Source organism: Electrona antarctica, assembly GCF_951216825.1.
Source record: "Electrona antarctica genome assembly, chromosome: 23".
In the NCBI taxonomy this organism is placed as follows: domain Eukaryota; kingdom Metazoa; phylum Chordata; class Actinopteri; order Myctophiformes; family Myctophidae; genus Electrona; species Electrona antarctica.
In genome coordinates, this window is record NC_136804.1 from 14,676,841 (window position 1) to 14,691,811 (window position 14,971).

The 14,971-nt window shown below is 44.1% G+C and overlaps 1 protein-coding gene across 1 annotated transcript; it reads right to left on the reverse strand.

Moving 5' to 3' along the window:
* Positions 1 to 598: 598 nt before the first annotated feature.
* Positions 599 to 14,732, reverse strand: LOC306916386 (deleted in azoospermia-like; the record flags this gene model as incomplete). The annotated part of the gene is made up of 11 exons (XM_079494219.1): positions 599 to 1,411; positions 1,512 to 1,592; positions 2,644 to 2,718; positions 3,323 to 3,397; positions 6,829 to 6,930; positions 8,401 to 8,564; positions 11,006 to 11,081; positions 12,079 to 12,130; positions 12,350 to 12,441; positions 13,058 to 13,150; positions 14,694 to 14,732. The coding sequence occupies 10 exons, from the start codon at positions 14,730 to 14,732 to the stop codon at positions 1,539 to 1,541; spliced, it is 822 nt and encodes a 273-aa protein (XP_079350345.1). The 3' UTR covers positions 599 to 1,411; positions 1,512 to 1,538.
* Positions 14,733 to 14,971: the final 239 nt, after the last annotated feature.

The window sequence follows — 14,971 nt, forward strand, 5'->3', positions numbered from 1 at the left end:
CCACTGTACATAATTTGGTGTTCATATATCAGAACGGGTAAGGACTAGTATACATACATATCAATGTTTGGGAATTTAATGTTTGTGTAGGACAAAGTTTGTGCACACACACTAAAAGCTGAACGGGCTAAAAGAGAAGATATGTACAGTAACATTTGGGGGATGGGGTGGGGGGGGTCCTCTGATAAATTGATCCAATTGGGCTATAATATTTTAAATATAACTCCCAAGAATTAAACCAAGCTGTTTTGATGCAATTACGGTCCATACCAGCTTAGAGCTAGACGCTGCAATCACTTTCTGGCAGGAGACAAACTATTTGTGACATATGGTATTCACCAGGAGTTGCAATCATGTACTTATCCAAAGTTCCTATCTATATTCTGTAATCAAGGAATGTCTGACGGGGTGGGTGGGACAGGGCAGGGCACCCTGGAGAATTCTGTCACGCCAACCAGGCTGTGCGATGACAAAAACAAACTGTGATGAACAAGAGACAGCAGGCTTAGTTATCTCTGGAAATCCCAAGAGATAACCCGCAGGAAAATACCTTATATAAAAGAAAAATAATCCTGCACATGAGATTGAAGTTCAATATTTATTTTTTTGGGCACAACTTCAACAGTGAGAGGTAAACAGTCATAGGAACCCCAACTACAACTATTAATATAAAACAATATACAAATGTGCAAATATTAATAACAATGTCAATTTTCTTTATAATAACAGTAAAATGTTTCAAGTAAAACTAGATTAAAACAAAAAACAAATTTGAACACAAAATGAATATCAAAGTGATATCAAACTTAAAAGATTAAATCAAAGTCCAAGTCCAATTCCTTTTTTTAACACAATGATTATCAAGTTATATCAAACATCTGTATCACAGCATCACAACAGTATACAAATACAATTATATGTACAGAAAGCTCTCGCAGAGGACATAGGAAAAATCTGAGTAAGGGTGCAGTCACACCAAACTTTAATTCTACCTATGTGGGCGTATTCTGCCAATGCTTTTCAATGGGAACGGAGTGGTTTGGTGCCAATTGCTGATGTCTGCAAAAAACAAACAAAAAAACACTCTATTCCAATTGAAAAGCATTGGCAGAATCCACCCTCATAGGCAGACCGCACCCTAAACCGACATTTTAAAGAAGTACTAGGTACAAAAGTGAGCTTTAAAAGAAAATACAAATAAAAGTGACCTGTCCATGAGCCTGCGTGCGGAAGGAGACTGTATCCCTGTGGGATTTAAAAGAGCTCCCACCATTATTTTTTAACTATGCCACTGCCACCATGTCAGTTGATAAGATGATGGTAAAGTGCACTGCACACATCGGTGCTCTCGTAAGCCACCGAGGTGGAGGAAGGAAGAGAGGTCACGAACAACACTTCTCGACAACTGTCCCTGTTGGAGGAGCAAGCAAGGGACAGAGAGAGAACACATTATGGTACTTGAGTCAAAGTATAGGTGTGTGTTTATGGTGGACTGGGTTGGTGGTCTATACCTGGCCGAGGAGTCGGTGGTTGATGGACTACAGCAGAGTCAGCAAAGTCTGGAGACTCTCGGCAGCATGGTCTGCATAGTTCTGGAAAACATCAGAAAATGAGGGCATCAACATCATAACCATGCTCAACAATAGGGAGGGTAAACAATAAAATACAAACAAAACCAATGGCAATTCAAATATTTTGTCTCTAGCTCTCAACTGTTTCTCAAGTGAGTTGCAAAATTATCCGACAGGGTCATATAGGAAGAATAACTTAAGTTTGTTATTGTGGCATGTAATATTTCAGATCCCTGGCTGAGAGTTCATGGTTAATGCAAGATGCCGGTCTCAGTGTCAAACCATTTGAGATTCTCTGCTCCAGGCAGCACAAAGGACAGTGCAGATCATAGACATACATAACGGCTAGACGGCGAAAGGCGGAGTCTCCAGCGTCGTTCACCGGCAGCCATCTTGCTAGTTGCTACAATGAACTTTTCTGGTACGCTCTTAACTCGCTGAAATCTTGATGGATTTTCAAATGGTTTGATTTATTACAAACGTTATCAATGTGGCTATGATTCAGGATGCTTATCTGCTTAATGTTATTTTATATGAAAGTCCATTAAAGTACAGCAGTATCATCTGATGTTTATAGCAAACCAAACAGTTTGAAAAGCAGTTGAAAATTGAGTATGTTATGGTTATTTAAAAAGTGCATGCCCCATAGACCCAATGTTATGAGTGGGCGACAGGGTGAGCTACCTGTAGCAAGATGGCCGCCATGTTGCAACGTTGCTCTCCATTGGCCTAGCAGTGCTGGCGAGCCATCTAGCCTTTCTTATATATACTGTATATGTGCAGATGGTCAACAAGTGCCATCTAGTGGTCAAGCCCTTAGTAATGCAGACTAAGCCAGCTGATGATATCCAGAGCACAGGGTCAATATGTGACATACATGCGCTCTATTGAAAGTGAACTCATGTTCAGCGTGAGGTAAAACCCAGTCGCATGCCCAGGTGTGCTCCAAATTGTAAAGCCAGATATTGCTACTGGCCTAACTCTGGCCCGCAAGTCACTGACCACTGATTTAGAGACCGGCTTATGAGTTTAAGGGTCAACACATTCACAAAGACAGAATGTGAAGAGTCACCTGACTGATGTGCCGTGGCCTCTGTTCTCCTGGCCAAAGAAGGGCAGTGCCCTGTGGAGGTGGGCGAAGGAAATCCTGTAAAGGGAGAACATTTAGGTTTACTGTAGGATGAGGGTAAAAATTCAGATTGATTGTTCAATCATTTGTTTCATTCTTTCTTTGCTTCCTTTTTAGCAATCGAAGCTGGGAGATTGTTCTCACTTCCTGACTTGTGAGTTTATTTTCTTTAATACATTTTTATCCCACGATTTTGCAACCCATTTTTTCACCCAGTGTCAATTATCTAATGTAATCCTGGGCGCCCAAGCTGCTTCTTTTCACCTGACAGGGGGGAGTTTCCCCTGTTGGACGTAGCGCGTAGAAGGAACACGTTATTCCGACCAGTTCCTTTCCCCTCCATCAGGCGCCCCGGCTGGGGGTACCTACCCCCACAGGGAGAACATGCAAACTCCACACAGAAAGGCCCTTTCGCCAACCCCGCCTCGGGTATGGGCACTGATGACGTAGAGGAGAGAACACGCCCCCAGAGCCCACAGCATCCCCAGCGGGAATCGAACCCAGGACCTTCTAGCTGTGAGGCGACAGCACTACCAACTGTGCCACTGTGCCCCCTGACTTGTGAGTTTAAGGGTCAGACTCATCACATGTACACTAATACAGACAGAGTGTGAAGAGTCACCTGATTGACCTGCTGTGTCCTCCGTTCTCCTGGCCAGAGAGGTGCCACACCCTGTGGCAGTGGGAGAAGGAAATCCTGTGTAAAGGGAGAACATTAGGTTTAGGATGAGGGTTTTGTTTGTTTATGTCCTTGCAGCTTTACCAACGGAAGATGAGAATTCAAGTTCACTCTTGAACTTGAATTTGTGCAGGGTCATAGCTACCTACATGGCTGTTTTTGGCATTGAAAGACAGTGGACACCAGGGCAAGCGCTGTCTGGACCTTTTTCCACTGCATTCAGAACCACAGTGCAGTGCTGCCTGACTGATTGTATTCACTCTGAACATGGATAAAAGCATACGCTTTCCTTAGGTGGGGATAGATACTGTTTTGACATAGCAGCCTCCAGTATAAGTGTGCCTGTCGGTCTGATATAGAAAAATTAATAATAATTATTAGGGGTCAAGACCGAATGGGCGAAAACCCCTTATTGTTTACGGACGGGTTCCGCAATCTTTAGCAGTTTTGTCAGTTGTGTGCCGTTGTTTTCCACGAAATTCGGCAATATGGTAGATGGCCGTGAGAATCCCTCAGGAACTGAAACTCACAGCCATTCGTCAAAAGACCTCTCTGACCTTTAGATCTCCCAATGAGTCAATTTTATGATTTGCTCGATCCACTTATTCGGACGTCAGACAATTTCGAGGCCTTGGTAACCACTCCCCTTGAAATTGCATTTCCATTCATGGGAGTGGAGTCTGGCCTCTGGTTACGGGACTACAGCGTTGACAGACAACCTCTTTCACTACCTTACAACCTTATTTTACTAAAATAATTAGATATTTGATTTACAAGTATATATTTTCAAAATAATCTGCAGAGCCAGATATTATTACTGCAAATGTATCGCCGGCCACTGATTTAGAGACTCACTTGTAAGTTTAAGGGTCAACACACTATCTAATACAGATAGAGTGTGAAGAGTGACCTGATTGACCTGCTGTGTCCTCTGTCCTCCTGGCCAGAGAGGTGACGCACCCTGTGGCGGTGGGCGAAGAGGTGCCATGCCCTGTGGCGGTGGGCGAAGAGGTGCCATGCCCTGTGGCGGTGGGCGAAGAGGTGCCATGCCCTGTGGCGGTGGGCGAAGAGGTGCCATGCCCTGTGGCGGTGGGTGAAGAGGTGACGTGCCCTGTAGCGGTGGGTGAAGAGGTGCCATGCCCTGTGGCGGTGGGTGAAGAGGTGCCATGCCCTGTGGCGGTGGGCGAAGAGGTGCCATGCCCTGTGGCGGTGGGTGAAGAGGTGCCATGCCCTGTGGCGGTGGGTGAAGAGGTGCCATGCCCTGTGGCGGTGGGTGAAGAGGTGCCATGCCCTGTGGCGGTGGGTGAAGAGGTGCCATGCCCTGTGGCGGTGGGTGAAGAGGTGCCATGCCCTGTGGCGGTGGGTGAAGAGGTGCCATGCCCTGTGGCGGTGGGTGAAGAGGTGCCATGCCCTGTAGCGGTGGGTGAAGAGGTGCCATGCCCTGTAGCGGTGGGTGAAGAGGTGCCGCGCCCTGTGGCGGTGGGTGAAGAGGTGCCATGCCCTGTAGCGGTGGGTGAAGAGGTGCCATGCCCTGTAGCGGTGGGTGAAGAGGTGCCGTGCCCTGTGGCGGTGGGTGAAGAGGTGCCGTGCCCTGTGGCGGTGGGTGAAGAGGTGCCATGCCCTGTGGCGGTGGGTGAAGAGGTGCCGTGCCCTGTGGCGGTGGGTGAAGAGGTGCCATGCCCTGTGGCGGTGGGTGAAGAGGTGCCGTGCCCTGTGGCGGTGGGTGAAGAGGTGCCATGCCCTGTGGCGGTGGGTGAAGAGGTGCCACGCCCTGTAGCGGTGGGTGAAGAGGTGCCATGCCCTGTAGCGGTGGGTGAAGAGGTGCCATGCCCTGTAGCGGTGGGTGAAGAGGTGCCATGCCCTGTAGCGGTGGGTGAAGAGGTGCCATGCCCTGTAGCGGTGGGTGAAGAGGTGCCATGCCCTGTAGCGGTGGGCGAAGGAAATTCTGTAAAGGGAGAACATTTACGGTCAAACATGTACAAGTTAATAGCTGCTGGAGTTACTGCTGCAAAAAATCTCCTGGTGTCTAGATGGAAACCTCCTCATAGTCTTTCTGTAAAAAAATGGAAAATACTATTTCTGAATGTATTAGGGTTGGAAATATCAATTGCGAGAGCTAATGGAGCAAAAAGGCAGTCTATTGAAGCACTTACAGATGCGGTAGAAAAGGTCAAAGCACAACTATAATGTCATATTATGTATGTATAATGAAATTAATAATGAATTGCATTTTTATATAGCGCTTTTCCAAGTGCTCAAAACGCTTTACAATGGTTCATTCATTCATACATTGGGAGGTAAAGCGGCGAACAGTCGACGCCAGCGTCCTCACTTCCCACATTCACACATCAATGGTGGCGAGCTCACACCAACCAACTCATTGGAGGCAATGTAGGGTTCAGTGTCTTGCCCATGGACCCTTCGACATGTGGACAGGAGGAGCCTGGATTCGAACCGCCGACCCAGGGATCATTGGACAACCTGCTCTGCCTCCTGAGCCACAGCCGCCCTATGTATGTATGTACAGTATGTATGTATGTATGTATGTATGTATGTATGTATGTATGTATGTATGTATGTATGTATGTATGTACTGTATGTATGCCAACTTTTCAATCTTATTGTTAAGTCTACCAGCCAAGATGCTTATATATTGTAAAATGTCGAACTAACTGATGAAATGTCTTTTCTTGTTGCAACGATAATTGGAACCTTGTGGAGGGTGGGGCGATTTGTAATGAAAATAAAAAATGCTTAATAAAAACTTGGTCACAAAAAAAAAAAGTTAACAGCATACTGACAGAGACCCATTGTACATGTTGGAGGAGCAGGTGTAGGTGTATAAACAAGTCTAGGGGAAGTGCTTCTCAAATGTTTTTTTTTTATTTCAAGGACGCCCAGATTGGTATGCATTAGGCCACAGAGCGCCACATAACGCAGAGTATGATTGCACCACATTGTGTGCTTGAATTACTATGCAATATAGTAGAATTTCTGAAATATACATGATGGCTACTTTCCTGGTCCTCAGTCTGAAGAGAAAAAGAGGTTGTTTGACATTTTACAAAAATATGTTTGGGGAGTTAGGCTTACAATTTGAAAAAACTGGGGTTAGGATTAGACATTTAGATGTTTAGGGTTATAACATTGATTTATATTATACTTAGTTGTGCACTGATGTCGATTTACAAGCTCACAACGCATCGTGCTGCCACACGTTGTGAGCTTGTAGCTATTTCCAGCTTTAGGTTTAGGGTTAAGAATGCCTCAACATTTCAAAATTGCTGTTCTGAAATATTGATGTCCTCACAAGTATAACACAAAGATAGGTGTGTGTGTGTGTGTGTGTGTGTGTGTGTGTGTGTGTGTGTGTGTGTGTGTGTGTGTGTGTGTGTGTGTGTGTGTGTGCGTGTGTGTGCGTGCGTGCGTGCGTGCGTGCGTGTGTGTACCTGGAGGTTGTAGGTATTGTGTACATCGCTCTGTGCCTGTGGTGCATAGCTCATGGGCAACGGTGGGACCATGACCCCAGGAAGGCTGGAGTAGGAGTAGGGCTAGGAAAAGGACAAACATCAACAATTTTGTGTGGGGATCAAGCAGATCATGATGGTCCAGGGACCACCTCAGCCACCATCTTTCAGAGATAACTAGAGGTCAAGGCGATAACGGCAAGCAAACACTTGGCTGGTTTATTAGTAGAGCAGTGGTTCTCAACCTTTTCTGATCTGGATTAGGGCCCACTCGAAAATCTCAAAAGCGTTTGTGGCCCACTCATCTGACCACTTAACACGGCAGCCGTTCGGGTGGGCGGTGTGCGTTTCCAGAGCATGTTATGATCAATCAATTGCATTCTGACTTGGATCAATCCCATACCTCCCCCGTCAAATCAAACTCAGCTTCTTCTATGCAACGGTGGAGTCTGTTCTTCTATACGGCAGTGAATGCTGGACCCTGAAGCCGAACCCTGAAGTCTCTAGACGGGTGCTACACCAAAATGCTGCATGCGGTAATTAACATCAGCAAGAGTGTATGTTACCAACAATATCCTGTATGAGGGAATACCAAGGGTGAGCTAGAAAATTGCAGCCAGGAGAATGAGACTAGCAGGGCACTGCAAAAGACAAAGAACTGCCAGCCAGCAAATTGGTGCTGTGGGAAACCAACACACGGGCATCCATCACAAGGACGTCCCACACTAACATACATGTATGTATGTATGTATGTATGTATGTATGTATGTATGTATGTATGTATGTATGTATGTATGTATGTATGTAATGTATGTATGTATGTATGTATGTATGTATGTATGTATGTATGTATGTATGTATGTATGTATGTATTTGGTTAAAATGGGTAAGGTTTTAAAAAAGGCAAAAGCATGCTCTGTTGCACTGGCCTAAAAGTGGGTCCTCTAAAACTGCTCCAACTTCTGAGAATGTGTGTTTGGTTCATTAGCCACCAGATGGCATACCTTATAAGTATGTATGTATGTCTGTATGTATTTAAAAGGGGGGCTTTTTTGTAAAATCCCAGCCTACAATACCTTAATATATTTAAAATCCAAAGTAAGGTTACCAGTGAAGGGCAACCTGCCTATTCACTGGGGACTATGCAAGGCAGAGGCGTCCACCCCCCTGAGTCCAAGTTAGACTAGATGTATGTATGTATGTATGTATGTATGTATGTATGTATGTATGTATGTATGTATGTATGTATGTATGTATGTATGTATGTATGTATGTATGTATGTATGTATGTATGTATGTATGTATGTATTTGGTTAAAATGGGTAAGGTTTTAAAAAATGTATGTATGTATGTATGTATGTATGTATGTATGTATGTATGTATGTATGTATGTATGTATGTATGTATGTATGTATGTATGTATGTATGTATGTATTCAAGAACAACGCAGTAGTGCAAAGCACCAACGAACTGGCCAGATGTATGGAGAACCGGGATGACTGGAAGCGACTATGGAGGGCTCGTCTGAGGACAACCGAGAGAGATGTTACTTACTGTATAGCATGCTGGGGGCATGCCGGGCACCGGCAGGCTATTACTGATCACATGTGGCGCGTGTGGAGCCACGCCCCCTCCCAGGAAAGAACAGAAGCAGCAGATGTACTCGGGTGGTGGGCGTGTCGCAGGAGCCTGGCCAATCAGACGGTCCTGCATGTGACCTGGGTGGCGACAAAAATGGAACAAATAGTATACTGTAGTTAGGGCTGTAACAATGATGATATTTTACTTGACACTTATACATAATTAAGAATTGAATTGTGTTTTCTTAGCATTGAACATTGGAACATATTATTTGTGTTTGGCTTCTAGGCTTGGTAGATTCCACGGGGCAGATATGACAAATATCTAAAATATATATAAAAATGGCTGATCTCATAAATAGAAGGTGTTGTGAGCTAGCAGATCTATTTCCACTTTTTTTATAGATTAGAAAATGTATTAACCTTTTTAACATTGAATCTATCATGACTATAATGCATAATTGTAATTATCTAAAATAATTGTGATTAGGCGATTATGTATTCATTGTGACAGGCCTACAATACGCGTTTCGGCACGTAGGCCTTCCTCGGCATTACTCAGAAAAGGCGTCTGTTTGTTTGGTTGGCAGATCTTCAACATTATATAAAATAAAAAATCAGGTGGTGAAAAACAACCATGCTGTTTCCATGCTCAGACCCACCCAGCCACCCACCCACACACATAGCTTGCACAACTCAAAAAGACTCCTAAAACGGATTAAATGACTGGAGGGATATCACACTTACACCGTCCAATAGTGAGCAAATGTTTTGAAAAACTTGTCAGAGAGATGATCAACAACAAATTGCCACCCACACTAGACCCCCTACAGTTTGCTTATCGCCAAAACAGATCCACAGACGACGCCATTGCAACAGCACTCATACCACCCTCTCTCACCTGGAGAGAGGTAAGTCATATTATGTGAGAATGCTGTTCATAGAACAGCTCAGCGTTTAACACTATAATCCCCTCCATATAGTGTCGCAGACAAGTAGCCCAGGAAATAATTCCCCATTCATTTTCCCCAGTATTTCAAAAAGTATTTATTTAAAGACGTTTACGCCACAGACAGCCAACTCGAGTTGTGACAAATCATAACAATAAACACAATGTTTTGGGCTGATCAAATAATAATCAGTAAGAAGAAAAACAAAACAAAAAATGTTGTACTCTGCTTTTATTTTCTTCATTCAAATTATTTGATCAGCCCAAAACATTGTGTTTACTGTCATGATTTGTCACAACTCGAGTTGGCTTTGTCCGCGGCGTAAACGTCTATAAATACCTTTTGAAAAGCTTATGGGGAGAATGATTGGGGAATTATTTCCTGGGCCACTCGTCGTTCTGAAAGGGGGCGGGACTGCAACGCTCTATTAGACAGCAAGCTAAAGAGCCAGACTCTTTAGCAGTCTCAACACAAACCTCTGCAGCTGGATACTCAACTTCCTGACAGACAGACGTTAGGTGTAGCGTATGGGCACAACGACCTGCCCCTCAGCACAGGAGCCCCTCAGGGCTGTGTTCTGAGCCCCCTTCTCTACTCCCTGTACACCCACGACTGCGTGACTCTGTTCCGCTCCAACAAAGTGATCAAGTTTGTGAACAACACCACAGTCACAGACGACGATGAATCAGCCTACAGGAGAGAAGTGGAAAACCTGGCACAATGGTACCAGAGAACAACCTGGCTCTCAACGTAGACAAAACAAAAGAGCTGATCTTCGACTATCTTCGGGTCAGAGAGTTCAAATTCCTGGGAGTGCACATCACTGGGCAGTACAGACAGTGGTGAAGAAAGCACAATAACGCCTCTACTTCCTGAGAAGAAAGCTGGCATGGGCCCCAAAGTCCTAAAAGCTTTCTACAGAGGCACCACAGAGCGCATCCTTACTGGCTGCAGCTGCACCGACCTCGACCGCAAAGCAATGCAGAGGGTTGTGCGAACAGCCCAACGCATCAGCGGATGTCACCCCCCCCCCCCCCCCCCCCCCATCTGTACAACGATCGTTGTGTCAGCAAAGCTCGTGGACCCAAGCCATGTTTGGGAAGGATCAAATAAAATCAGATGATCAGTTCAGTAGTACAGGCTGGAATGGCTTAGGGTTGACGACACAGCCCACAAGATTCGCAACACCACCAAGATACCCATGTACCTGTCAGAGGGAGTTCAACAAACCATGTGCAACCCAGATTCGGCACTAACATGGGGCTAAATTCATTTTGCTCTTATGCCACAAAAATGTGGAACGCCCTACCAACAGTCATTAAGACATGCAAATCCCTTGACTCCTTCAAAACCTCTTTCAAAACCGCTCTCTACTGACGGCTGCAATTCAAAACTGGCCCCCTTTTCCCCTCTTATGATGATTTACTGTTTTTGGCTAGAAGTGTATATTTGTACGTCTCTAAATGTTCTGATGAATTGAAAATGGTGGACCCTATTGTAAACAAGTGTAATGCTTTATGGTGTCGTCCCACAGTTAACAGTTTTTGTATGGAGTTGTGCTTGAATGTACTGTAATTCTGTTAATAAATACTTCAATCAATCAATCAATCAATAGTGTACAGTACATACGAATGACGCGAGGGGCCCTCTTTCTCTGGATGGCAGGGCCCAGCTTAAGTCTCCTCCCGTGGAAATAGATATGTTGCTGTGGTAAAGAGTGTACAGAGAAGGTGTTATAATTATAATTATATTATATTATATGTATTTAAACAAACAAAACATACTGTAAGTCGGTGGTTCTCAAAGTGGGGTCAAAAGACCAACAGGGGTCCTTGGGGGAGTTCCAGGGGGTCCCCAGCAAAATTAGTTAATAGGGCATCAAAATTCAAAATATGTAGTGAGTTGAGCTTTCCTAGACATGTGATGTGATGTGACTCCCCAATCACCCATATTCAGGACAGCTGTGACACCTGGCTGCCGACTGAATAAAGGGGAGCCACACCCGGCCATCAGAGCTGGCTGGCTTGTTGTGGTTGCCTGGTGGTGTGTTACGGCCGGGCTCCACCGGGCGCGTCAGCGTCGCGTCTCCGTCACCGTCAGGGAATGTTCCCTTTTTAATCAATGAAGGGTGGCTCCACTGCCCGCGTTGACGGAGACGCGACGCGTGCATTAAAATTGAACCGGTGCGTTTTTTGACGCGGCGCAGACGCAACGCAACGCGTCCGATGGAGCCCTGGCGTTAGGTGCAACAAGAGACTCATTGATGGTATGCAGTATGCACGGTTTCATGTGTTTTGATAAATGTAAGTTTTGAGCTAAATCTGAATGTTCCTTAAATCTTGCAGGGCAGGCATTGACAGTGGGAATCCCAGATTCTCTGGGATAGGCTGCTTCTTCCCCCCCACATGTCGTAGGCTTAAGGCCTTGTCTGCCATTAGCTGCTGATGGTTCAGTGGCATGGCGCCTCGAGTCATGGCCTTTTTTTTTTATATAAATACCGAGGTATAGGTTTTCAATACCGGCACCGTACCGTACTGTAAAATCTCATACCGTGGCATGCCACTGGGCGGTTAGACCTTTCCCTTCTCTCCCTGCCTCTCTCCTGTGTCAGGATGTTTAAGCCAAATACTGCAGCCAAATGCATATTAATTTGGGGAGTCCTTGAAACGTTTGAGAACCACTGATGGGTAATTAATACTTACCTCAGCAATCATCGCAATGTCGACATCTTCGGTAAAGTACACGAAGCCATACCTTGAAAAAGAGACCAAAACTTAGTTCTCTAAATACCAACATTTTGACATCAGTACTGTTCAAATGAAATGGAATGACTGAATGATATACCGTAGTAACACAATATTGCAATGTTCAGTGAAAAAATTGACTCATTTCTTTCTGTTGCATGCATGTCAAACTGTCAGTATCTTTATCTTACAGCATTCTGATTGTCATGTATTCAACTGTAATGCTCACCCTTTGAAGTTCGACTCTCTGTATATGACAAACCTCACCAACCTGATCGCACCAAAACTTTGAAATATGCGACGAATTTCGCCTTCGTACGCCTGAAACAACCATGAAAGAACACAAAGACAATATTGTAAGCAGGTTAACTGTCTTTAAAACCACATGAAGTACAAGCTTGTGACGCGCTCTGAGTGACCTTTAATTTACTACAGAGGGGGGAGCCCTGGAGGATCCTGATCAACTACATGTATTGTGTTTTTTTTTAAGCTCCCATATTTACATCTTAATTAGATGGACCCTCCTGCGTATCAGATACACTTCCTCAGATGGTTACTGGACAGTATACAATTCTTTTCAAATTTTCTTGGACGGTATACTATGTATTACGATAGAACACACCACTGCATTGGACCCCACTTTGAGAACCCCTGCTTTAGAGGACAGCCAAATGACATGTTGAATGTTTTTTTTTAGTACAATGGACCACAATGTAAACAAGCCCCCTGGTGCATTTTGTGTTATCCTTTAAGCATAACCTTTGACTGTATTGTTAACGTATTAAATCAATCATCTGTTTGTCATTTTGAAGTGCCCTTGAGCAAGACACTGAACCCACCCATACTGTTCTGATGTTTCAGATCAAATGTTCAGCTTTAAGCTTAGCTACAGTACATAACTAAAAATTACACCATCCAGACATCAGATTCAGCTCACATTCTGGTGGATCCCTCCAACAAAAAGGGTGTTGGGTATTAGCCTGCCCTCAGGCAGAGGGAAGCCATTTGCTGTATGGCCACCGCTCTGGTTCTGAAACAAGAACAACAATGAAATGAGTCAAGGTGACTAGAATATATTAATTAGAATATATTCTAATCCGATTAATAGCATTACAGCCATTAGAACAAATTACATTCAAGGGTCGCAAGTTCACAAGCATTACATGTAAAGGGGAATACTAATATATCCATTCACACTACACATTTATTCTTGTGTAGCAGAATTGAACGGACATATCGGTAGTGAGCTTGTAGATAGACTATTTTTGGCAGAGGTTTTTGGTGCACATGACAATAAACAATATATCACCAATCCAACTAATGATAGTGCTGTCAAACAAACTATTCTTGAAATTTAATCTGCAGCAGTCAATTTTATACAATATGTAGTGGGGGGCTACTTTATCTCTCTCAGCATAAGGGGTCCTTGGCCTGATCCACGTTGAAGACCGTATAGGGTCTAGCATGATATTATTTATTTATATTATATACGGTTTACCTACTCGGAAATTGGGGTTGATTGATCAGTGTGAATAGTGTCACTGATGTGTCTCGAGCGCTCCCCAGCGGCGAAAAAATGGCGGCATAATTGGTCCCTCGAGCTTTATTATTACACACACGCATCAACGTGTAGAGTAGACCAACACAGTCAGCAGGTAGGTCAACTAATGCCTATGGTATGAATTACCTTTCAATGTTATCAACGTTAAACGAGTATTTGTCAATAATAGAACTGTTCTGTTGTAGATATAAAGCTTTAGTACATCACCATTCAAGTAGGTATCAGGTATGGTCGCCCCTAAACCATCTAAAGTTCTAAACCAACCATTTGCATGTTCATCATTAGCCCTGAAACATGACTGTCATAATATGTGATGTGATTGTGAACCATGGCTAGTTCATCATTTACCTTGGCCAGCCCAGGCAGGCCCATGTTTATTCAGGCCACGGGCCGTTTGAAATACTGTAGGCATAGCTGCTATATGACCTCCATAAGAAATATTAATATTAATATTAAAATAATATTATTGTTGTATGTATGTAGGTGGGTCCGTGGGGACATGACATAACAACAGTGGAGAGTATGTAGTGTAATTTTACATTCTCTCATTTTACTCGGTCATGGGTGGGACAGGAACCCCCGAAGGTTCCTGAACCGAATCCTACTTTGAGAATGAGAACCACTGCTAAATTATAGTAATCTCAGTTAACTGAACTCATTTGCGTTAGCTGGAACACTTTGGTTCTGTTTGAGTCTAAACATGCACGCCGCGGCCTAGTATACTACAATCCATCGCTCGCCCGAAAAAAGGTTTACCGTTTACAAGCTCACGGCGTGGTGCGAGCTTGTAGCTAGCTGCCATTTTCGAGCGAGCCACCCTTAAACGAAGTGTTTTGCAGTTTGTTAGCCATTCAATTGGAAGCTAAATAAAATCCTCAATCTGACCCAACAACACAAACCCTAACAACGCCGGATAAATTCACCTCAATAGAGTAAATCATGGACACAGGCATGTTTTATAACTCGATTGACTATGGCATCAATGATCAATCAAAAAGTTGAGTCAACGTACTGTACATGACCTTTTTGAACCCCAAAACAAGTAATCCATTGATCGTTTGACAACTGTGAACTGTGTGCATGCAGTGATCAGTGTAAATGTGTTACAGCGTGTCACTCACCATTGTTTTTTATTTAAAACTATATGATTGAAAACACATGCATCCACGGCCTGCAGTATCTGCACTCTGTCTGAAATGATGATGGACAGCTCAGAGACCACGCCCATAGGATAATGATGAGGCTCTCTGCCTCCACCTGTGTCTGTACTCTACGCCTAAAACAGTGGTG